Source organism: Myotis lucifugus, unplaced genomic scaffold (genome assembly GCF_000147115.1).
Source record: "Myotis lucifugus unplaced genomic scaffold, Myoluc2.0 scaffold_862, whole genome shotgun sequence".
Taxonomy (NCBI): domain Eukaryota; kingdom Metazoa; phylum Chordata; class Mammalia; order Chiroptera; family Vespertilionidae; genus Myotis; species Myotis lucifugus.
This window is the reverse complement of record NW_005871910.1, coordinates 53,904-78,930: the sequence shown is the minus strand read 5'-3', so window position 1 is coordinate 78,930 and position 25,027 is coordinate 53,904. Positions and strand designations below refer to the sequence as shown.

General features: G+C 51.7%; 2 protein-coding genes and 1 pseudogene across 2 annotated transcripts in view; all 3 read right to left on the bottom strand.

Annotated features, from left to right (window-relative positions):
- Window positions 1–1,989: 1,989 nt before the first annotated feature.
- Window positions 1,990–7,007, bottom strand: LOC102436326 (annotated as a pseudogene).
- A 2,848-nt stretch (window positions 7,008–9,855) lies between these two features.
- On the bottom strand, window positions 9,856–14,030 carry LOC102436028 (leukocyte immunoglobulin-like receptor subfamily A member 6). The gene is made up of 7 exons (XM_023747407.1): window positions 13,997–14,030; window positions 13,804–13,839; window positions 13,382–13,666; window positions 12,934–13,236; window positions 12,420–12,716; window positions 11,859–12,161; window positions 9,856–9,977 (listed from the first exon to the last, which is right to left on the bottom strand). The coding sequence occupies exons 1-7, from the start codon at window positions 14,028–14,030 to the stop codon at window positions 9,856–9,858; spliced, it is 1,380 nt and encodes a 459-aa protein (XP_023603175.1).
- Window positions 14,031–18,043: 4,013 nt separating this feature from the next.
- The window catches only part of LOC111824061 (leukocyte immunoglobulin-like receptor subfamily A member 6), a 17,203-nt gene continuing 10,219 nt past the window's right edge, over window positions 18,044–25,027 (bottom strand). The window contains exons 6-9 of the mRNA XM_023747406.1: window positions 20,584–20,886; window positions 20,238–20,288; window positions 18,270–18,328; window positions 18,044–18,166 (exon numbers count right to left, since the gene is read on the bottom strand). Coding sequence (XP_023603174.1) covers window positions 18,044–18,166; window positions 18,270–18,328; window positions 20,238–20,288; window positions 20,584–20,886 — 536 coding nt within the window. The remainder of the gene's footprint in view (window positions 18,167–18,269; window positions 18,329–20,237; window positions 20,289–20,583; window positions 20,887–25,027) is intronic.

The following is a 25,027-nucleotide window of genomic DNA, read 5'->3' as shown; positions in this document are numbered from 1 at the left end:
AAGTCACTAAGGCATAAAAATCCCAGGAGAGTGACACGTCTTGTGTTGTCACCTCAGAAGCAGTCGAGGAGCAGAAATTCAGAAACACTAAGTCCATATTCAGCTCCTGTTGACCTGGCCTTCTGGAGACTGAGGATTGGGGACCAGGGTGCTTCTGAGGAAGCGGAGGCAGGGCTGAGCCAAGCAGAGCAGGACACAGGATGTGGGGACAGGGTCCTCACACCACCACCCGCGCACTGTCCACAAGGTGCTTGCCTCACAGGAAGGCGACACCTTCTCACTCTAAAAATAGCAGGTGCTGAGGGTCTGAGTGGAACCACATTTCCGAACAGCCTACATGTATTTGTTTTTTATTGGATTTTTTATTTACTGGGGTGACATTGCTTAATAAAATTATGCAGGTTTCAGGTATATGATTCTACACTACATCATCTGTATATGGTATTGTGTGCTTATTACCCTAAGTCTAGTCTATTTCCACACCACTTACCCCATTTTTATCCACCCCCCACCCTTCCCTCTGGCAGTCACCATAGTATTGTCTGTGTCCATGAGTCTTTTATTTCTTTGCTTAATCCATTCACCCTTCTCCCCAGCCCACAACCCCTCTCCTCTGACAGCTGTCAATCTCTTCTCTGTATACATGAGTCCCTCTCCACTATGTTTTATTTTGTTTGTTAGATTCCAAATATGAGTGAAATCATAGGGAATTTGTCTTTCTCTGTCTGGCTTATTTCACTTCAGATAATGCTCTCCAGGACCATCCATGCTGTCACCAAAGGTAAGAGTTTCTTCTTTATTTTACAGCTGCACAATATTCCATTGTGTAAATATACCACAACTTTCATCTTCTGGTGGGCACTTGGGCTGTTTTCAGATCTTGGCTTTTGTAAATAAGGCTGCTGTGATCATAGAGGGGCATAGATATTTGTGGATTTATTGATGATAGCCATTCTGAAAGGTGTGTGGTTTGGATTTGTGTCTCTCTCTGATGATTAGTGATGTTGAGCATCTGTTCATATATCTACTGGCCGTTGGTGTGCCCTCTTTGGAGAAGTGCCTATCTAGGTCCTCTGCCTATTTTTTTATTGAATTATTTGGGGGGTTTTGGTGTTGAGCTTTATAAGTTCCTTATAAATGTTGGACAATCAGCCCTTATCAGGTGTATTGGCAAATAGTTCTCCTTTCGGTAGGTTGTCTTTTCATTTTATTGATGGTTTTCTTTGCTATGCAAAGCTGTATCATTTTCTCCATACGACTTCATTTAGAAAAAATTTCTATTGTTTAAATAATCATTTTTAATTGACCGTTTTTATTAAAGCATAGTTGGCATACAATGTCATATTAGTTTCAGGTGTACAACATGGATATGATATTTATTATTGACTATCTTCCCTTCCCCTTCCCACCCATACTTCCTTCCCTCCCATCTGGCAACCATCAGTTTGTTATTTATTTCTATGGATCTGCTTTTGTGTCTTTTGCTTTGAGGATGTGAAAAATCCCAGAGGTAAGTGACATCTTTCCTTGTCTGAATTATTTCACTCAGGTCCAAAATGGCAGGATTTCATTCTGTTTATGGCTGGTTTATATTCCAGTGTGCATACACGCCACATCTTTATCATCTAGTTGTCTATGGATCTAAAGATTCAATGCAATGTTTTGTTTCGTTTTTCTAAATTCTTGACATGATAGATTAGGCCATAGATTTTTTAAGGTTCTTAATTTTATTATTTCATAGGTTTGATATGTCATATTTACATTACAATTCCAGTTAAAACATTCACTTGTTTTTGTTCACACATTGATTCTTGAGAAGTCTGTTGCCTTGATTTCCAAATGTAGAGACATTGGCTTATCTTTGACTATAGAATAATGTGAATCCTCAAGAGTCCCAGGGGCACCTCAGGTCTCCACAGTGGGTGAGGCACTAGCCAAGTGTCACTGGGGGCAGCCTGCCTGGAGTGTGGGGTCTGGGTCCCTCCTGAGCTAGTGGATGGCTAGAGCAGCATATACACTTGGCTCTTCTGAGGGCTCCTGTGATGGGGAGGATGGGGGTGCACTTGTCTGTTGTCTAATGGCCAAGAGGTTCAACTGCGCGTAGGTCACATCCTGGGGGGCATTGGATGCAGCCTGGAGCAGGGGGAGAGAGATGGATGAAACATGGTTGGGGTTTGAGAAGCCTCGGTGCCTGGGGAGGATGGGACCCACCTGACTGTCCATCTGTCTGTTCTCTTCTGCTTGTCTGTTCTTCATGTTCAAAAATTCCCCTGATAGGAAAGAAAGAGAGATGGTCATTCCCTGCCTGAGTCTTGATGTTTAGCAGTTCACCTGGGCATACAGACTCCCTGGGGGCCTTCATGCTGCCTGATCTGCTGGAGAGAGACAGTGAGAATGAACAGCGTCTCCTTGATTTCACTGCTGAAATCTTCCTGTCACTTATCTTCATGTTGCCAGAACCAGCAATAAATTAAAAAGATCACACACCATGACCAAGAAGGACTTTCTCTGGAGATGCAAAGATGGTTCAATATTCGCGAATCAATAAACGTGATACACCACATAAACAAAATGAAGGATAAAAATCACATGATCTTATCAATAGATTCTGAAAAAGCACTTGTGATAATGATTCCTATTCATGAGGTTGAAAAGGATGAAAGATGACCTTACCTCTGTCCATCTGTGCTGACAGTGAGTGTATTCTTCCTAGGTTTTCTGATTTGAGATTCTCCACATATTTTTTTTCACCTGACCTTCTCCATCTATTTGGTTTCCTGTAGCACATAGTCTGAGCCCCCCTTCTGAGACCCATGTCACCCCCTTCCCTACTCACCTGAGGTCCTGCATTTGCTCTGACAGCAATGTCGGAGGAGGACGAAGAGAAGAAGGGAGAACAGCAGGACCAAGGCCACCAAGACCCCTATCCAGTACCATTTGGGACCTAGGACATCAGTGACATCATAAATGAGCCAATGATGCCGTTTAATAGCCCCTACTGTGTGTGAGGCACATACTGCTGTCTGTCACTCATCTCCTCTCACCTCACAGCAGTCATGCACCAGGGATTGCTGACTTCACAACCCACTTCACTGAGGCTCAGAGAGGTTAATCATGTGCCCCAGGTCACCCAGCCTGGACCAGACAGAGCTAGGACTGGAACCCAAAACTGTGAGTTCCCTGTGCTGGCCTCATGCTGCCTCCCAGGGGGACACTAGCTTCGTGCTCAAGATTATTCCTCTGCAGGAGCCTGTCCACGTCTCATCTGGAGCTGAGGGTCCTTCCTCATGAACCGCCCCCAGCACAGCAGGGACAGGAGGGGCAGGGTGAGGGGTGGACTCTAGTCTCTCCTGGATCCATCTCCACCCTGGAGGCCCTTATCTCTCCTTGGGAAGATCCGCCTGGGCTGGAGGCTCTGCCCTCCTTAGCTCTGTGAGGCCCTAAGTCACCTCATCTCCCAGCAGCCTGTGAGCAGGATGGGACCAGGGATGAGCAGACAGGAACCCGACACTCAGAGGAGAGAAGGGACCGCCCAGCCCCACAGCAGGAGCAGCAGAGCCAGGAGCTGAACCAGGGCTGTTCCCTCCTCTGAGCTGAGCCTGAGCTGAGGGGTGGGACTGGGTGCCCGGACCCTTGTCCTGCCTGTCCCTCCCTGTACCGTGTCACCGTCACTGAGACAGAGGGGACAGGCCCCATAACATCACGTCCTGGGGACTTCCCTGTGAGGCCCCTCTTCCAGGAGGCCAGAGCCTGAACAGACAGGAAATGTATGATCTGGTCTAGGATTCTTTCCCTTTTACAGTTGGAGACACTGAGGCCCAGACAAGGGATGGGTAGGTCCAAATAAGTGACGTCAGAGGGGACTGAACCCTTTATAGCTCAGCCCCTGTCTCCACATGGAAGCACCCACCACCTCCGCACAAAGCCCTTCAATTACCTGTCTGTGTGCCTGACCCCGTGGGTGGGAGAGACTATCCTCAGAGCCTCCTAGGTTCAGGATGGGGCAGGAGGGCTGGGGGTTGCCATCTCCCCACATAGGACCAGCTCCTCCTCTCCAGCCTGCGCCCCACATTCCCTCTGCCATGACCACCCCACCCATCACCTGCCTCAGACCCTGAGACTCCCAGCCCCCCTGGGACACAAGCCCGTCCTTGAGGATCTGGGTCACTCGATCCCCTGACAGACTCTCAAGACTTGCTGGGGGTGGGGGGGCTGTGCTCCCTCTGAGCAGAGCTCCCCGGGACTCACCAGCGGTGGAGGTGGGCCCTGTAGGTGGGGGGCTGGGGCCTCCAGAGGGTCCTGGAAATGAGGACAGGAAGAGGGTGAGAGGCTTGGGCTGATCCTGGACCCCATTTCACACTGACACCCTCTTACACCTGTGCTGTGGCCCCTGAGGCCCTCCCGCTGCTTCAGTATCCGGGTGAGGGGGAGGGGGTGGACGGGGTGAGAGGCCACTAACGAAAAGATCTCCTAGGGGTGCCGTAACCGGTTTGGCTCAGTGGATAGAGCGTCGGCCTGTGGACTCAAGGGACCCGGGTTCGATTCCGGTCAAGGGCATGTACCTTGGTTGCCGGCACATACCCAGTGGGGGGTGTGCAGGAGGCAGCTGATCGATGTTTCTCTCTCCTCCATGTTTCTAACTCCCTATCTCTCTCCCTTCCTCTCCTTTCTGTAAAAAATCAATAAAATATATATTTTTTAAAAGATCTCCTAGGTGTGACCATCCCGAGAGCCCCTCACCCCAGTTTCTGCCCATAGTTCTTCTGGGGACAAGACCCTGAGCTGACAGCTCAGAAGACAGGTCAGGGGCCCTCACCTGAGACCAGGAGCTCCAGGGGCTCACTGGGGAGTGACAGCAGGAAGGGGGAGGTGCTGTGTGAGCTGTAGCACCTGTAGGTGCCCCCGTGGGCTGAGGTCACAGGACTCATGGAGAACTCTGCCTGGTACTGCTGAGCTCAGTGCTTTGATCTCTGACGCAGGGGAGGATCAGCTGCCCCCTCCTTGGACAGAAGGAACGTGTCCCTGGGGCTCTGTGACTGACACCTCAGGGTCACGTTCTCTCCTGAGGCCACCCTGGGGCCTGGCTGCACCGAGAGGGAGGGTCTGTCAGGCAGGTGTCCTAGAGAGAGGGAGGGAGGGTGAGGGCTGCCTGCCCACCTTGTTCTGCCCTGAGAGTCACCAGGCCTCTCTCTGAGGACCCTCCTCTCTGTCTGTCTCTTTTTCTGAATCTCCCCCTCTCCCCTGCCACACCCCTGTCTCACTCTGTCTCTCTCCCTCCGTGGGACCCTGCACTGTCATTCTGGCCTCACCACCTGAGACCCCAGCAGGGCCAGTGCAGAGTCTGGGCCCCTGATTGAACCCACTGGCTCCTCACCTGCCACCAGGATGTCCAGGGGGTCACTGGGGGCCGACCACTCTGAAGAGAGGTTGTATCCACCATAGCATCTGTACCGGCCCCCGTGGGAGCTGCTCACAGTGTCCAGGAGGAAGTGGGCCTGAGAGAGCCCAGCCTGGGGCTGCAGGACAAGGCTCTGGGGGAAGTCCCATCCCCCCTTCTTGTGCAGAGCGAATCTGTCATAGCCAACATCAGAGCGACACTGGAGGGTCAGGCTCTGTCCAGAGGCCACAATGGGGCCCTGCTGGCTCAGGAGGGCGGGCTTCCCAGACTCACCTGGGGAGACCAAAAGTGAATTGCAGGGGCTGCTCCTCTCATAAACCCCTTTTCCTGGCCTGGCCCCAGGTCTCACTGTCTCTGTGTCTCTGGCCAGGAGCCTTTGTTCTGCCCTCCTGCCATCCACTCACATGGGACTCCCCTCAAAGAACTGACCCTAATAACATCCCAGTTTCATGCCCAAATCAATGGATGGGACAATAATGTGACTCACCTGAGACCAGGAGCTCCAGGGCATCACTGGGGTGTGAGCACACATGGGGCTGTCCCTGTAGCAGCCATGGCATCTGAACGTCCACCTGTGACTGGGGGTCACGTTGCCCACAGCGAACAGGGCCTGGGACTGCCTTTTGGGTTCTGTCTGTGAGCCCAGGGCCCAGGAGAACCTGTGATCTCCCTCCTTAGTCAGAATGAACCTGTCAAATCTCTGCCCTGAGCCACACTGGAGGATCACGTTCCCTCCTGAGGTCACGACAGGGCTGGGCAGGGCTGAGAGGGTGGGTTTGCTATAGGCTCCTAGGAGAGAAGGAGGCAGCCTGTTGAAGGGCTCAGACCTCCCTCATGTCCCCCAGGCTGGGCTGTGAGAGGGAGACCTGAGAGCAGACCCCCTTCCTGAGGGCAGAGCTTGAGGCTGGGACCCCTGAGTGTCCTCTCACCTGTCATCACCACCAGCTCCAGGGGGTCACTGTGCTCTGACCAACCATCAGGGCTGAGATAGTAACAGTCATATATCCCAGCACCATGCTCTGTCATTCTTGTGATCCTGAACATGCCCTTGTCCATTGGATCTACTGGTTTCACTCTGCCCCACAGCAATAGGTTTCCCTCTTTTTCAAAACAGAACTCCTTGGCCTCCCTGGTCCACTGGCACCAGATGGTCACGGGGCTCCCCCAGGACATCACAGAGGCTGGCTCAGCCCAGAGGGTGGGTTTGAGGAGGGTCCCTGGAAGGAAACCAGAGGCTGCATGACCAAGACCTTCCCACCTTCATCTCCTAGCTTAGTGCTAGAACCTCCTCTTTTATCACCTCAACCCAGCACCTCTGTGCTCCCTCCTGAGCCCCAGGGGTGAAGTAAGAGGAGGGACATGGAGCCTGGGGAGGACTCACCTGCCTGCATGTGGATCCTCTGGTCCAGACTCAGTCCTGAAAGAGAGTCCCTGTGAGAGGTTTGCACCCAGACATCTGAGCTGATTCCCTTCCCATCAGGCCCCGGGTACTAGAGCTGCCTGGGCCTGAGGTTTCCAATGAACAAGAGGATGCAGCTGCCCTTCCTGCTCCCGCTCCCTGTGTCCACAACTGACCGAGGCAGAGAAGAACAGAGAGGATGGATGTCATGGCGTCTGCTCTGAGGGCTCCTGCTCTACAGATGGAGGAAGCCTGAACCTGCAGAACAGAGTCTCACAGGATGTGACGTGTTAAAGGCTGTTGAAAACCTTTGGGGTTAGCACACCCCACAGCAAGGAGACAGCCCCGCCCTGGGCCTGGCTCCTCATCTCCCCAGAATGAGGGTTCACGGGGCGTCCTGGTTTCAGGAGGCTGGTCAGCAGTGTCTGCGGTCTCACCTGATCCTCAGGGTCTCATGTGTCTGCTGGTTTGACTCCTGCTCAGGGAGGGTGGGACCCAGGTTCTGGTCCTGAATCAGCCTCTGAGAGTCTGGCTCTGAACAGCCCAATGGGACACCCGACCAAGGCTCTTGAAGAAGCTCGTTTATAAAAGATTCTGCTGCACAGTTTCCCTGTGGCCTCAGCATTTCCTCAACTTTCCCTGGTTTGGGGTCCTGATAGGTTCCCATCCCCTACTGACCCTTTGTGTTTCCTGCCTTTTTAATGTTCATTATTCAGTGTAAGTGTTGGTACCACCCTGTGGTTTGATGCACATTTATTTCTTCTGTGATTTATAAAGCTCAACACCTTTTATTTAAACATTTTTTGTTACTCCTCACCTGAGGATATTATTTCCAATGATTTTTAGAGAGGATGGAAGGGAGAGAGGGAAGGAGAGAGAGAGAGAGAGAGAGAGAAACATCAATGTGAGAGAGATGCGTCAATTTCTTGCATCCCAACGAGGGTTGAGGAGCAAACCTGCAACCAAGGCACATGCCTTTGACATGGAAGCAAACCTGTGACTCTTCGATGGTCAGGCTGATGCTCTAGCCACTGAGAAACACCAGCCAAGGCCAGCTCATCACCTTTATATAATGTCACTGCAAATATGCATGCCAATATCAGTTGCTTGATAAAGGTGTTTGCTTGCTTTTCTATTGCTCTCTGCTGCCACATTACGGATCTGTAATATTTCTTAAGTGATCTGAGTGCCAGTCCATGGACTCATTTTGGCATCGCAAATATCGTCTTCATTATCTCCCTCGTGTCTACAAGGAACAGAAGTTCTTCATCTTAGTGGATTCCACTGTGTCCATGTCCTCCCTAAGTTTGTGTTCTTGTGTCCACATCGAGGAAAAATGTGTCTCCCACAAACTAGTAAGATAGTTTCCCCCTTTTCTTTTTGCAAAAGAAAAAGTAGTTGGTTTATTTTTCACATTTTGATCCGTTGCCCATCTGACATTGATTACTGCAAATGGTCGAGGCAGGTAAGACGTTTACTGTGTCCTACAGACTCACCTACTGGCCCATCACCATGTGATGGAAAAGCCATGACCTCCCCTCTGCACTGCAAGAGTCTGTCACGATCCAGGTGACTCCATACGAGGGGTCTGATCTGGAGACTTCCTTCTGCTCCTCTGGACAAGGCATCTCTGCTTTTCAATTTCTCAAAATACCACTATCTCCATCTGCATTGAATGGCTGGTTTCATTTCCTCCATATCTCAGTCTAGAGCAGTGATGGTGAACCTTTTGAGCTCAGTGTGTCAGCATTTTGAAAAACCCTAACTTAACTCTGGTGCCGTGTCACATATAGAAATTTTTTTATATTTGCAACCATAGTAAAACAAAGACTTATATTTTTGATATTTATTTTATATATTTAAATTCCATTTAACAAAGAAAAATCAACCAAAAAATGAGTTCGTGTGTCACCTCTGACACGCGTGTCATAGGTTCGCCATCACTGGTCTAGAAGATTTCTCACCATCTTTGTGGGGAAGGCATTGGTATTGCTGAGAAGTCAAGGGAGGAAGTAGCCTGCTCAAGTGTCCTCCAACCATTCAGGATGTGGTAGCGCCACAACTGATATTTAATGTGTCTGTGCTGCTTCCTTAGAACAGGAGTCCCATGAATGTTGTTCTTGTGTGAGTCCTGATGAGTCTCCACAGTTTGGTTGATCCCTAAGCACTAAGGCACTTAGGGCACCTCTGACCTGGTGGGAGTCCGGCTTCCATAAAACTCCAGGGACACAAGTGGGGCAACCTCCAAGGTATAAGGCAGCTGAAGGGAACCACGCGTGTTTCACTTGCATTTCTTTTTATTGAAGCAACAGTCACATAACATACAATTGGGCCTTTTGAAATATGAATTTCACTAGAATGCAGTAAATACACAATGTTTCAATGACAATGTCTATCTTGTTTCAAGAAAGTTTTTAACTCCCCCCAAAACAAACAAACAAACAAACAAAACAACAGCAACAACAACAAACAGTCCATCTCCCATCTGTCCTCCTGGTCAACCCCAGACAAACCAATCTGATTTCTCTTTCTATGGGTTTCCTTCTCCTGGACATTTCGAATAAAGGGAATCACACAAAACCTGATTCCCTTTTGTGTCCCAATTCTGTACCTGAGCTGCATTATTATGATGTTTTCCCACTATGGACCAGGTGCTTGTCCTTTGTTCTTTGTGATTTAAACTAATCCCAGGGTTGTGAAGACACCTGATTTTGTTGGGATGGATGTGACGCAGCATGAAGGTATATAGATGTGAATCCAAATCAGCCATATGGGACGGACCCTCACATCACAGGGTGAGAACAGAAGGGCAGTGGAATAGAGTCAGCAAGGACAGGGAGGAAGGGAGAGCACCCAGGTGGATGGAGGAGGCATCCTCTACAGGGACATGGCCTACGTTCTCCTGCACCCAAACCTCGCCTACCACATCTACTTCCCTGGCTAATCTCAACAGAGAGATTCCCCAACTATGGTCCCCACTTTCCTTCAGCACCTCCTGGGATCCTCAGATGGGCTCCAAGGCTCCCCCACTCTGAACGGTGTGTTGTTCCCTCCGTGTTCACATGCTGGCTGCATCGAGGGTCCTTATGGGGTCGTTTCGAGCCTCAAATAGCAGCACCCCGATGACCACCAGGATCAAGCCAGCCACGCCCATCCGGGTGAGATTCTCCACTGTGTAGTCTTGGGGATGGGAAAATAAGAATTGTGGGCAAAGAAGTCTCAGAGGTCAGGGTAGACACAAATCTCTAGGATTTTGATGTTCAACCTGGGCTCCCACCTCCCCTTGACATCAGTGTCCCTGTGATGTCTGAACTTGAGGTCCTGCCTCTGCTCTGACGCCAATGTCGGAGGAGGAAGAAGAGGAGGGAGAGCAGCAGGACCAAGGCTACCAAGACTCTTATCCAGTACCATTTGGGACCTAGGACATTAGTGACATCATAAGTGAACCAGTGATGCCATTTAATGAGCACCTACTGTGTGAGAGGCACATGCTAGGGTCTTCAACTCATCTCTAATCACCTACCAGCAGTCATGCACCAAGCATGGCTGACCCCACCAACCACTTCACTGAGGCTCCGTGGGATTAATCACATGCCCCAGGCTGGATTGTGGGATAGAAACCCGGGGCTGTGAGTTCCCTGTGCTGTCGTCATGCTCCCCCCCCCCCACCCACCCACTGCCATCTCTCAGATAGACAAGAGCTTTGTGCTCTGGGCTCCTCCTGTGCAGGGGCCTGTCCAGGTCTCATATGGAGCTGAGGGTCCTTCCCCGTTACCCACTCTCAGTACAGCAGGGACAGGGATGGGCAGGGTGTGGGTGGACTCTGAGTCTCTCCTGGATCCCTCTCAACACACAGGTCTCTGACAGCCCCTAGGAAGGTTGGGCTGGGCTGGGGGATGTGCCTTCCAGAGCTCTGTAAGGCCCTTATGTCACCTCATCTCCCAGCAGCCTGTGAGCAGGATGGGACCAGGGGTGAGCAGACAGGAACCCGACACTCAGAGGAGAGAAGGGACCGCCCAGCCCAAAGCAGGAGCAGCAGAGCCTGGAGCTGAACCAGGGCTGATCCAGCCTGTTCCCTCCTCTGAGCTGAGCCTGAGCTGAGGGGTAGGACTGGGTGCCCGGACCCTTGTCCTGCCTGTCCCTCCCTGTACAGTGTCACCGTCACTGAGACAGAGGGGACAGGCCCCATAACATCACGTCCTGAGCGGTCCCTGTGAGGCCCCTCTCCCAGGAGGTCAGGGCCAGAACTGACAGGAAATCTAAGCTCTGGACAAGGATTCCCTCCTTTTACACCTGGGGACACTGAGGCCCAGACAGGGAAAGGGTGATTCCACGTCAGCAAATCCAGATGGGCCTGGACCCCCACATAGCTCAGCCCCTGTCCCCCATGGAGGCAACCACCACTTCCCCACAGAGCCCCTCATTTACCCGTCTGTATGCCTGACATTGTGGGTGGGAGAGACCCATCCCCAGAGCCTCCTGTGGATGAGGATGGGGCAGGAGGGTGGGGGCTGCCTTCTCCCCAAATAAGATCAGGTTCACTTCCCCAGTCAGCGCCCAGACATCCCCCTCTGCCATGACCACCCCACCAATCACCTGCCTCAGACCCTGGGACTCCCAGCCCCCCTGGACACAAGCCGGTCCTTGAGGATCTGGGTCACTCGATCCCCTGACAGACTCTCAGGACTTGTGGGGTTGGCAGTGCTCCCTCTGAGCAGAGCTCCCCGGGACTCACCAGCTGTGGAGGTGGCCCTGTGGGTGGGGGGTTGGGGCCTCCAGAGGGTCCTCGAAATGAGGACAGGCAGAGGGTGAGAGGCTTGGGCTGCGCCTGGAACCCATTTCACACAGACACCCTCTTACATCTGTACTGTGGCCCCTGAAACCCTCCCACTGCTTCAGTATCTAGGTGAGGGGAAGGGGGTTGGTGGGGTGGGGGGACTCTAAGGAAAAGATCTCCTCTGGGTGACCATCCTGAGAGCCCCAAACTCCCTTACAGCCCATAATACTTCTGGGGACAGGACCCTGAGCTGACAGCTCAGCCAGTAGGGTTTGGGACCTCACCTGAGACCAGGAGCTCCAGGGGCTCACTGGGGAGTGACAGCAGGAAGGGGGAGGAGCTGTGTGAGCTGTAGCACCTGTAGGTGCCCCCGTGGGCTGAGGTCACAGGACTCATGGAGAACTCCGCCTGGAACTGCTGAGCTCGGTGCTTTGCTCCCCGACACAAGGGGGGGCTGGCTGCCCCCTCCTTGGACAGAAGGAACGTGTCCCTCGGGCTCCGTGACTGACACAGCAGGGTCACGTTCTCTCCTGAGGCCACCCTGGGGCCTGGCTGCACCGAGAGGGAGGGTCTGTCAGGCAGGAGTCCTAGAGAGAGGGAGGGAGGGTGAGGGCTGCCTGCCCACCTTGTTCTGACCTGAGAGTCACCAGGCCTCTCTCTGAGGACCCTACTCTCTGTCTGTCTCTGTTTCTCTGAGTCTCCCTCTCTCTCCTCCCATCCCCTGCCTCTCTCTCTATCTCTTTTCCTCCTTGGGGCCTGCCCCGTCATTCTAGCCTCATCACCTTAGACCCCCAGCAGGGCCTGTGAAGAGTCAGGGTCCCTGACTGAACCCACTGGCTCCTCACCTGCCACCAGGATGTCCAGGGGGTCACTGGGGGCTGACCACTCAGAGGAGAGGTTGTATCCACCGTAGCATCTGTACCGGCCCCCGTGGGAGCTGCTCACAGTGTCCAGGGGGAAGTGGGCCTGAGAGAGCCCAGCCTGGGGCTGCAGGACAAGGCTCTGGGGGAGGTTCCCTCCCCCCTCCTTGGACAGAGCGAATCTGTCATAGCCGACATCAGAGCAACACTGGAGGGTCAGGCTCTGTCCAGAGGCCACGATGGGACCCTGCTGGGTCAGGAGGGAGGGCTTCCCAGACTCACCTGGGGAGACCAGATGTGAATTACAGGGGCTGCTCATCCCATAAGCCTCCTTCTCCTGTCCTGGCCCCCAGGTCTCACTGTCTCTCTCTGTGACTCTGGCCCAGGGGCTCCTGTGCTCCCCTCTCCCCACCCCTTCACATGGGGCTCCCTCCCAGTGAAGATGCCAATGTGTCTGGTGCCTCAATCCATGGATGGGAGCAGGATGGGAATTACTCACCTGGGATCAGGAGCTCCAGGGCATCACTAGGGGGTGACCACACCTGGGAACTGTTCCTGTAATAGCCATAGCATCTGAACCTCCACCTGTGGCTGGGGGTGATGGGGCCCACAAGGAACAGGGTCTTGGCCCAGCCACTGGGCTGTGGCTGTGAGTCCTGAGTCCAGGAGAGCCTGTGATCTCCTTCCTTAGTCAGAATGAACCTATCAAATCCCTGCCCTGAGCCACACTGGAGGGTCACCTTCCCTCCTGAGGGCACGACAGGGCTGGTCAAGGCTGAGAGGCTGGGTTTGCTGTAAGATCCTAGGAGAGGAGGGGGCAGGGTGTTAAATGGGGCTCACACCCCCTCACATCCCTCAGGGATTGGCTGTGAGATGGAGACACCCTGAGAGCAGACCCCCTTCCTGAGGGCAGAGCCCGAGGCTGGGACTCCTGAGTGTCCTCTCACCTGTCACCACCAGCTCCAGGGCGTCACTGGGCTCTGACCAGCCAGTGGGGCTGTGATAGTAACAGTGATATATCCCTGCATCATGCTCCGTCATGTGTGTGATGGAGAACTTGTCCTTGGTTGTGGAGTTCCTTCCAGTCTGTGTGTTCCAAAGCACACGTTTCCCCTCCTTATACAGATCAAACTTTTGGGCCTCCAGGGACCCCTCACACCAGAGGGTCACAGGGCTCCCATAAGGGATCACAGAGCCTGGTTCAGCCCAGAGGGTGGGTTTGGGGAGGGTCCCTGGAAGGAAACCAGAAGCTGCATTACAAAGCCCTCCCCCCCCCCTCATCCCCCAGCTCATCTCAGCACTTCTGTGCTCCCTCCTGAGCCCCAGGGGTGAAGTACCAGCTGGGACCTGGAGCCTGGGGAGGACTCACCTGCCTGCACGTGGATCCTCTGGCCCAGACTCAGCCCTGGAAGAGTCCATGTGAGAGATTTGCATGCGGACGTCTGAGCTGATTCCCCTCCCATCAGGGCCCCATCCACTCGAGCTGCCTGAGCCTGAGGTTCCCCATGAACAAGGGGGTGCCGCCACCCCTCCTGCTGCCCCTCCCCGAGTCCACAACTGACCAAGGCAGAGAAGAGCAGAGAGGATGGACACCATGGCGTCTGCTCTCAGGGCTCCTGCTGTGCAGATGGAGGAGACTCAGAGCTGGAAAAACAGAGACGTACAGGATGTGGTGGGTCAGAAGCTGTTGCAGCCCTTCCGGGTCCGCAACTGTGCACCCACTGCATGCGGACACTCCCGCCCTGGGCCTGGCTCTGAGTTTCCCCAAACTGAGGGCTCAGGAGGAAAGAAGGCTCTTGGGGGACAGGTGCCCGATCCCTCCCAGGCACTGCAGGGATCATTTCCTTTGTTCCTGGTGACTCCACACATGTGGTCTGGCCTTTGGATTCTGTGACGACAATTTTGAAGGGACTTTGCAGTGTCACGTTGGTGCTGCTCATCCATCAGGAAACAGTCTCAACTCCCAGTGAAGTTTCCATAGCAGAGGTTTTAGTGCTTCATTCCTCAGTTGTTAACATGAAGCTCAAAATGGAACTGCGGATGGACCCAGCAGATCCCACTTATGGGAATATATCCTCAGAACCCGAAACACCAATCAGAAAGATTGTTCATAGCAGCAGTATTTACAATAGCTAAGTCCTGGAAACAGCCCCAGTGCCCATCTGTGGATGGATGGGTAAAAAAGCTGTGGTACATTTACACCAGGGAATACTATGCAGCTTTGATAAAATAAGGACCCCTTACCCTTTGAGACAGCATGGAGGCACCTGGAGCATATTATGCTAAGTGAAATAAGCCAGTCAGAGAAAGAAAAATAGTGCATGATTTCACTTATAAGTTGAATATAATGAACAATATAACTTGATCAAAAAAATATGTCCAGAGGCATGCTCCATGGAACAACTGGACAGATCTCAGGGAAGGAAGGGGGGGCAGAAAAAGATTAACTAAAAAATTTACCTTCATATATGCATAGCTCAAAGCCATAGATATTAGTGTGCAGAAGGCCTGTGGTGTGGTGTGTTCTGGGTGGAGGGGGGGCATATAGGCAGAGATGAAGGTCATCTGTAATAATGTCAATAATAATACACAAGATATGGTATTATCTTGAAGGGGAAGGCTATCTATAATAATTATAGGGTAATATGCTAATTAGACTGCAAGTCCTTCTGGATGACCTTCTGATGAAACCAAGGTTGCAAGGGATGCCCGGGTCCCGGGTGCCAGAGGGAAGCCAGTGCTGGCAGATGGGGGAAGGAAGGCCTACTTCTGCACGAGTTTCATGCATCAGACCTCTAGTCTATATATATAAAAGCCTAAGCGACCAAACTACCAAAGGACCAGTTGACTGGTCAACTGGTTGGTATGATGCACACTGACCACCAGGGAAAGATGCTAAATGCAGGAGCTGCCCCCTGGTTGTCAGTGCGCTCCCACAGCTGGAGTTCCGTTCAGTTTTCATACGTGAGCCAGAAGCTGGGATCACTGCTGGCGAGCCAAGATGTGGTGGTGTGAACCTCTCCCCCCTCCGTGGTAGCACTACCGAGTGGCAGCAGACGCTTATGGCTGGCAGCATGAGCGGGAGTGGTGTGGAGCCCAGCTGGGGCTTGGACGCCTCCTCAAACGCTGCCACTTCATGCACTACTACATTTCTTGGGGGATGTCAGACTGCCGGTTTCGGTTTGTTCCTGCAGCCTGGCCTGTGAGAGGGTACATCCCCAGCAGGGGTGCACGAGGGCTCCCTCTTCTCCACATCCAGCACTTGCATTTTTCTGATGATTAGTGACTTTGTGAATAATAGTGGAGTGAAGGCAGGCTCTGCAATAAATGGTGCTGGGAATATTGGACAGATACATGCAAAAAAAATAGAAAGAAAGAAAAAAGGAGAAAGAAAGAAAGAAAGAAAGAAAGAAAGAAAGAAAGAAAGAAAGAAAGAAAGGAAGAAAGAAAGAAAGAAAGAGAGAGAGAGAGAGGGAGGGAGGGAGGAAGGAAGGAAGGAAGGAAGGGAGAAAGGAATGAAGGAAGGGAAGAAACTATACCACCCACTTACACCATACACAAGAGTACACTCAAAATGGATAAAAGACTTCAATGTAAGTCACTAAGGCATAAAATTCCCTGGAGAGTGACACTTCATGTGTTGTCACCTCAGAAGCAGCCAAGGAGCAGAAATTCAGAAACACTAAGTCCATATTCAGCTCCTGTCGACCTGCACTTCCGGAGACTGAGGATTGGGGACCAGGGTGCTTCTGAGGAAGAGGAGGCAGGGCTGAGCCAACAGGGCCCTCACACCACCACCCGAGCACTGTCTACAAGGTGCTTGCCTCACAGGAAGGCGACACCTTCTTCTCACCCTAAAAATAGCAGGTGCTGAGGGTCTGACTAGAACCACATTTCCAAACAGCCTACATGTATTTGTTTTTTACTGATTTTTTTTATTTACTGGGGTGACATTGGTTAATAAAATTATACAGGTTTCAGGTATACGATTCAACACTACAGCATCTGTACATGGTATTGTGTGCTTATCACTCTATTTCCACACAACTTACCCTGTTTTTACCTCCCCCCACTGCACCCTTCCCTCTGGCAGTCACCATAGTATTGTCTGTGTCCATGAGTCTTTCTTTTATTTCTTTGCTTAATCCATTCATCCTTCTCCCTCAGCCCACAACCCCCTCTCCTCTGACAGCTGTCAGTCTGTTCTCTGTATACACAAGTCTCTCTCCACTATGTTTTATTTCGTTTATTAGATTCCAAATATGAGTGAAATCATAGGGAACTTGTCTTTCTCTGACTGGCCTATTTCACTTCAGATAATGCTCTCCAGGACCATCCATGCTGTCACCAAAGGTAAAAATTACTTCTTTATTTTACAGCTGCACAATATTCCATTGTGTAAATATACCATAGCTTTCATTTGCTGGTGGGCACTTGGGCTGTTTCCAGATCTTGGCTTTTGTAAATAAGGCTGCTGTGATCATAGAGGGACATAGATATTTGTGGATTTATTGATGATAAGCCATTCCGAAAGGTGCGTGGTTTCAATTTGCATCTCTCTGATGATTAGTGATGTTGAGCATCTGTTCATATGTCTACTGGCCATGGATGTGTCCTCTTTGGAGAAGTGTTTATAGGTCCTCTGCCCATTTTTTTATTGAATTGTTTGGGGGTTTTTGGAGTTGAGCTTTATAAGTTCCTTATAAATGTTGAACAATAAGCCCTTATCAGATGTATTGGCAAATAGTTCTCCATTCGGTGGGTTGTCTTTTCATTTTGTTGATGGTTTCCTTTCCTATGCAAAGCCGTATCATTTCCACCTTATGCCTTCATTTAGAAAAAAATTCTATTGTTGAACTAATCATTTTTAATTGACCATTTTTATTAAACCATAGTTGGCATACAGTGTCATATTAGTTTCAGGCATACAGCACAGATATGATAATTATTATTCACTATCTTTCCTTCCCCTTCTCACCCATCCTTCCTTCCCTCCCGTCTGGCAACCATCAGTTTGTTATTTATTCCTATGGGTCTGCTTTTGTGTCCTTTGCTTTGAGGATGTGAAAAATCCCAGAGATAAGTGAGATCTTTCCTTCTCTGAATTATTTTATTTAGCATAATACCCTCCAGGTCCATCCATGTTGTCCCAATTGGCAGGATTTCACTATATTTATGGCTAGTTTATATTCCATTGTGCATACACACCATATCTTTATCATCTAGTTGGCTATGGATCTAAATATTTAATAGAATGTTTTTTCCCCTAAATTCTTGAAATGATAGTTTAAGCCATTGATTTTTAAGGTTCTTAATTTTATTATTTCATAGGTTTGATGAGTCATATTGACATTACAATTCCAGTTAAAACATTCGCTTGTTTTTGTTCACATGTTGATTATTGGGAAGTCTGTTGCTTTGATTTCCAAATGTAGAGACATTGGCTTATCTTTGACTATAGAATGAGGTGACTCCCTGAGAGTCCCTGGGGCAACACAGGTCTCCACAATGGATGGGGAACTAGCTGAGTGCCCCGGGGGAAGTACCCATGCCTTCAGGGGTCCCTGCAGGCCCCCTCTGTGGAGTATGGGGTCTGAGTCCCTCCTGAGCTAGTGGATGGCTAGAGCAGTATACACACTGGGCTCAACTGGGGGTTCCTCTGATGAGGAGGATGGGGGTGCACCAGTCTGTTGTCTAAGAGCCAAGAGGTTCATCTGGGTGTAGGACACATCCTGTGGGGGCATCAGGTGCAGCAGCCTGGAGCAGGGGGAGAGAGAGAGATGAAACGTGGTTGGGGTTTGAGAAGCCTTGGGGCCTGGGGAGGATGGGACCCACCTGACTGACCATCTGTCTGTCCTCTTCGGCTTGTCGGTCCTTTGTGTCATAACATTCCCCTGATATGGAAGAAAGAGAGGTGGTCATTCCCTGCCTGAGTCTTGATGGTGAGCAGTTCACCTGGGCATACAGACTCCCTGGGGGTCCTTATCCTGCCTGATCTGCTGGAGAGAGACAGTGAGACAAAACGGCGTCTCCTTGATTCCACTGTTGAAATCCTCCTGTCACTTATCCTCACGTTGCCAGATCTAGCAATAAATTAAAAAGATCACAGACCAAGACCAAGAAGAACTTTTTCTGGAGATGCAAGGATGGTTCAATATTCACAAATCAATAAATGTGATTCACCACATAAACAAAATGAAGGATGAAAACCACATGATCTTATCAATAGATTCGGAAACAGCGCTTGTGAGAATGTTTCATATTCATGAGGTTGAAAAGGATGAAAGATGACCTTACCTCTGTCCATCTGTGCTGGCAGGGAGTGTATTCTTCCTAGGTTTTCTGATTTGAGATTGTGGAGAAATCTTTTTCCCAGCTCACCTTCTCCATCTATTTGGTTTTCCTGTGGCAGGTGCTCTGAGCCCCTCTCCTGTGACCCAGTTCACCCCCTTCCCTACTCACCTGAGCTCCTGCCTCTGCTCTGATGCCAATGTCGGAGTAGGAAGAAGAGGAGGGAGAGAAACAGGACCAAGGCCACCAAGACTCTTATCCCATACCAGTTGCGACCTAGGATATTATTGACGTCATGAATGAACCAGTGATGCCATTTAATAAGCACCTACTGTGTGAGAGGCACATGCTGGGGTCTGTCACTCATCTCTTCTCACCTCACAGCAGTCATGCACCAAGCATGGATGACCCCACCGAGGCTCCGTGGGATTAATCACATGCCCCAGACTGGATTGTGGGATAGAAACCCGGGACTGTGAGTTCCCTGTGCTGTCGTCATGCTCCCCCGCCCCCCGCTGCCATCTCTCAGGTGGACAACAGCTTTGTGCTCTGGGCTCCTCTGTGCAGGGGCCTGTCCATGTCTCCTCTGGAGCTGAGGGTCCTTCCCCATTACCCACTCCCAGGATAGCAAAGACAGGGATGGGCAGGGTGTGGGATGGACTCTGAGTCTCTCCTGGATCCCTCTCCACCCACATGTCTCTGACAGCCCCCCAGGAAGGTCAGGCTGGGCTGGGGGCTCTGCCTTCCTGAGCTCTGTGAGGTCCTTATGTCACCTCATCTCCCAGCAGCCTGTGAGCAGGATGGGACCAGGGATGAGCAGACAGGAACCCGACACTCAGAGGAGAGAAGGGACCGCCCAGCCCCACAGCAGGAGCAGCAGAGCCAGGAGCTGAGCCAGGGCTGACCCACTCTGTTTCCTCCTCTGAACTGAGCCTGAGCTGAGGGCTGGGACTGGGCACCCGGACCCTGGTCCTGCCTGTCCCTCCCTGTACAGTGTGACTGTCACTGAGACAGAGGGGACAGGCCCCATAACATCACATCCTGGGGGCTTCCCTGTGAGGCCCCTCTCCCAGGAGGTCAGGGCCAGAACCAACAGGACATCTAAGCTCTGGACAAGGATTCCCTCCTTTTCACTTAGAGACACTGAAGCCCAGACAGGGGAAGGGGTGTCCAAGTCAGCAAATCCAGAGGGGCCTGAACCCTTTAACCCCCCATGGTTCAGCCTCTGTCCCCATGGAGGAACCCACGACCTCCACAGGACTCTCACGTACCCCTCTGTGGGCCTTACTTAGAGCCTCCTGGGGATGAGGATGACAGGTATGAGGTGGGGGCTGCCTTATCCCACTAGAGCTCAGCACCCCCTCCCCAGCCTGTTCCCCCACATCTCCATTTGCCATGACCACCCCACCCATCACCTGCCTCAGACCCTGGGACACAAGCCCGTCCTTGAGGATCTGTCAGGACTTGCTGGGTGGGCTGTGCTCCCTCTGAGCAGAGCTCCCCGGGACTCACCAGCTATGGAGGTGGGCCCTGTGGGTGGGGGCCTGGGGCCTCCAGAGGGTCCTGGAAATGAGGATAGAAAGGGGTGAGGCTGGGGCTCTCTCTGGAGTCTCCAAATCACTCTGTCGCTTTTCCTACATCTGCTCTGTGTCCCCCGAAGACACTCCCCCCGCCCACTTAACAACTTCCCAACCCAGTTCATGGGAAGGAGTCAGCAAAAGTGAGAGCATCACTGAGAGCAGATCTCTGCTGGATGACCAACACTCAGACCCTCACTCTCCTCCAACCTCAGATGTCTCCTGGGGGCGGGACCCTGAGCTGCCTGTGCTCAAAGAGGATGGGATCAGGGGCCGCTCACCTGAGACCAGTAGCTGCAGGGGGTCACTTGGGTCAGACCACTCCTGGGGATGCTTCTCAAAATTGCCATAGCATCTGAACATCCACCTGTGGCTGGGGGTCACAGGGCCCACTGGGAACAGGGCCTGGGACCACCCACTGGGCTGTCGCTTTGAGTCCAGGGTCCAGGAGAGCCTGTGATCTCCTTCCTTAGTGAGAAGGAACCTGTCAAATTCCTCCCTTGAGCCACACTGGAGGGTCACGTTCCCTCCTGAGGTCACGACAGGGCTGGGCAGTGCTGAGAGGCTGGGTTTGCGGTAGAATCCTAGGGAGGGGGAGGAGGCAGCGTGTTAAATGGGGCTCACATCTCCCTCATGTCCCCCAGGGCTGGGCTGTGAGAGGGAGACACCCTGAGAGCAGACCCCCTTCCTGAGGGCAGGGCCTAAGGCTGGGACCCCTGAGTGTCCTCTCACCTGTTACCACCAGCTCCAGGGGGTCACTGTGCCCTGACCAGCCAGTGGGGCTGAGGTAGTTACAGGTATATCTCTCTGCATAGTTTCCTGTAAGGAGGAACTTGGCCCTGTCTCCAGGCTCCAGGGATTTCTGTCTGTCCAAGTACCGAGGACTGCCATCTGCATACAGCCGGTACTCCTGAGCCTCCAGGATCCCCCGACACCAGATGGTCACAGGAATCCCCCAGGGGATCACAGGGCCTGGCTCAGCCCAGATGGTGGGTTTGGAGAGTTTCTCTAAAAGGAAACCAGAGGCTGCTTTACAAAGACTTTCCCCCGCCTCATCCCCCAGCTCAGCCCAAGACCCTCTCATTTTATCACCTCATCCCAGCACCTCTGTGCTCCCTCCTGAGCCCCAGGAGTGAAGTAAGAGGAGGGACATGGAGCCTGGGGAGGACTCACCTGCCTGCACACGGGTCCTCTGGTCCAGACTCAGCCCTGAAAGAGAGTCCCTGTGAGAGATTTGCACCCAGATGTCTCAGCTGGTTCCCTTCCCATCAGGGCCCCATCCACTTGAATTGCTTGAGCCTGATGTTCCCCATGAACAAGGGGGTATAAACACTCTGTCCCTTCTCCTGCTCCCCCTCCTGCCTTCCCTCCCCGTGTCCACAACTAACCGAGGCAGAGAAGAGCAGAGAGGATGGACGTCATGGCGTCTGCTCTGAGGGCTCCTGCTCTGCAGATGGAGGAGTCCTGGGCCTGAAGGACAGAGACGCACAGGATGTGGTGGGTCCGGAGCTGCTTCCGCCTTCTGGGTTCACAGCTGTGGACCCACAGACAAGGGAGGACCCCACCCTGGGCCTGGCTCTGCATCTCCCCCGGATGAGGGGTGAGGGAGAGACAGGTTCTCAGGTCTCACCTGATCCTCGGGGTCTCATGTGTCTGATTGTCTGACTCCTGCTCAGAGTGGGCTGGACCCAGGTTCTGGTCCTGATCCGCCCCTGAGAGTCTGGCTCTGAACAGCCTAATGGGTCCCCTGACCACGGCTCTTGAGGGAGCTCATTTATAAAGACTCTGCTGAGCAGTTTCCCAGTGGCCTCAGCATTTCCAAGACTCCCTGGTTCAAGAGTCCTGGTAGGTTCCCATCCCTGCCAACCCTTCATGTTTCCCGCCTTTTTAATTTTCATTATTCAGTGTAAGTATTGGTACCACCCTGTGGATTGATGCACATTTATTCCTTCAATGACTTATAAAGCTCAGCACCTTTTCTTTAAAAAAATTGGTTTTTTACTCCTCACCTGATGGTATTATTTCCAATGATTTTTAGAGAGGATGGAAGGGAGAGAAGGAAGGAGAGAGAGAGAGAAAGACAGAGAGACTGAGGAAGAGAGAGAGAGAGAGAGAGAGAGAGAGAGAGAGAGAGAGAGAGAAACATTGATGTAAGAGAGATACCAATTGGTTGCATCCCACATGGGGGTGGAGTAGCAAACCTGCAACCAAGGCACATGCCCTTGACCGGGAAGCAAACCTGTGACCCTTCAGTGGTCAGGCTGATGCGCTAACCACTCAAAAACACCAGCCAAGGCCAGCTCATCACCTTTACGTAATGTCAGTGCACGTTTGCATGTCAATATCAGTTGCTTGATAAAGGTGTTTGCTTGCTTTTCTATTGCTCTCTGCTGCCACATTACGGATCTGTAATATTTCTTAGGTGATCTGAGTGCCAGTCCGTGGTCGCATTTTGCCATCGCTATTATCCTCTTCCCTGTCTCGCTGGTTTCTATGAGGAACAGTAGTTCTTCCTGTTAGTGATTCCACTGTGTCCATTTCCCCCTAAGTTTGTCTTCTTGTGTCCACGTGAAAAAAAATTCTCACAAGTTAATAAGATAGTTTGGTAAAAGTAATAATAATTGATTTATTTCTCTTGTTTAGATCTGTCACCCATCCTGCATTGCTTATTGCAAATGCTGTGAGGCAGGTAAGATGTTCACCATGTCCTAGAGACTCACTCATTGGCCCAGCGCCATGTGATGGAAAGACCATGACCTCCCCACTGAACGGTCCAGGTGCCTCCACACGAGGGGTCTGACCTGGAGTCTTCCTTCTTCTCCTTTGGACGAGGCGTCTTTGATTTTCAATTTCTCAAACCTCCACCATCTCCATCTGCATTGCATGGCTGGTTTCGTTTCTTCTATATCTCAGTCGAGAAGAATTCTCACCATCTTTGTGGGGAAGGTGTTGGTATTGCTGAGAAGTCAAGGGAGGAAGTGCCCTGCTCAAGTGTCCTTCAACCATTCAGGATGTGGTCGCGCCACTATTGATATTTAATGTGTCTGTGTGTGTTGCTGCCTTGGAACAGGACTCCCATGAATGTTGTTCTTGTCTGAGTCCTGATGAGTCTCCACAGTTTGAAGAGGAGAGTGACACCCGGCATCAAAGGTGCTCTGTAAGGGCAGAAATGACTCAGAGGATTCACCCCCAGGACACGGAGAGACCAAAAGTCAGGAGGAGCCTGTGTGAGACATAGGACCTGCGTCCCAGGGCCAAGAGGAGGCATTGAGCTTCCTGTGGGAGCAGATGCATCTTGCACAGCAACCAGGCTACTCCCTCCCCCCACCCAAGGGCTCACTGTTCTGAGGGCCCCTTGGTGTCCCCAGGCAACAAGGCAGGGAGGGAGGTCATCTTCACACCCCCCAAGGCAGCCATTACATCCACCACCTTCCTGAGCTCTGGGCTCCACACCCTCACTCCCTTCTCCAGTTCACGGTCCACATGTGCCTTTGCCACAGCCTTTCAGAAGCTGTTTATGCTTAAACCCTCCCATGGTCCTCACTGTCTTCAGGGTGAAACCAGACTCTTCCTTCTAAACTCATGGTTGTTCATGATCATCCAGATGTGACCCTCCCACCTCAGCTCTCACCTCTGCTTCCCTCAGACAGATGGGTATAGCTGCCCATGAACACACACACACTCACATACACATGCATATTCATACACATACACACACACACACACACACACACACACACTGACAAGCACACATGGTTTCTCATATTTTCATTTCATAGGTTTGATGTGTAATAGTTACATTATCATTTAATCTAAAACATTCACTTCTGTTTTCATTCACACATTGATTATTGTGAAGTCTATTGCTTTATTTCCAAAATGTAAGGAGTACATTTTGGAAATAAATGTATGTTGTTTCAGTCTAAGAAGTTTGGAAAGGAGGCAGCTCTGTTTAGATGCGCTCAGCCGGCCCTGTGAGGAGGCCCGATGTGGTCCTAACTGGGTTGTGTGTTGGGGGAGGGGAGGAGGTTCACTGGGATGAGTTTGGTTGGAGGAGGCATTGGCCTCACTGAGACTGGAGAGTGTAACTCAGCCTGATCATCAGCAGCACGGACTGTGGGGTAAATCACTGGATGTGGCTGGAGTCAAGGGGGGACCCATGGACAGGCTTTGTGCAGAGGATGGTCGGTGACAGGTACCTTTGTGAGAATGAAACACCTGAGCCGACAGTGAGGGTCTAGAGAAGGCCAGAAGGAGGCTGATGTGGTCACACGAACGAGCTGTTCTGGGTCTTCACCTGAGCTTCTCCGTGGGGAGAACTGAGTTACAGAAAGGAGAACCGGGAGCCAGAACAGTGAAATTAGTTCAGTGTGTGAGGGGGAGAGAGGGGAGAATGCAGGGCTCATCCTTTCTCCTCCTTGGCTGCCTGCAGGAGCCAATTGGGAGGTATCCAGGTTGCTGACCCCAAGAGGAGCAGGAGGCCTGGGGGATGTTACAACACTGTCAACTCACCCACAGAGGCAACCAGCACTTCTCTCCAGTCCTGGGTGTGTGCTGCTGCTTCTCCCTATCACTTCCTCTCTCTGACATTCTTGTCTCTGTGAGCAGAGCTCCTGCTCTCCATCCCTCTCCATCAAACCTTCAGAGTCCTTTCTACCTCCTCACACTCATCTCAGACAGTACCTCTTTGTCTAATGTGTTTATTCCATCTCTATGCTTGGGTAG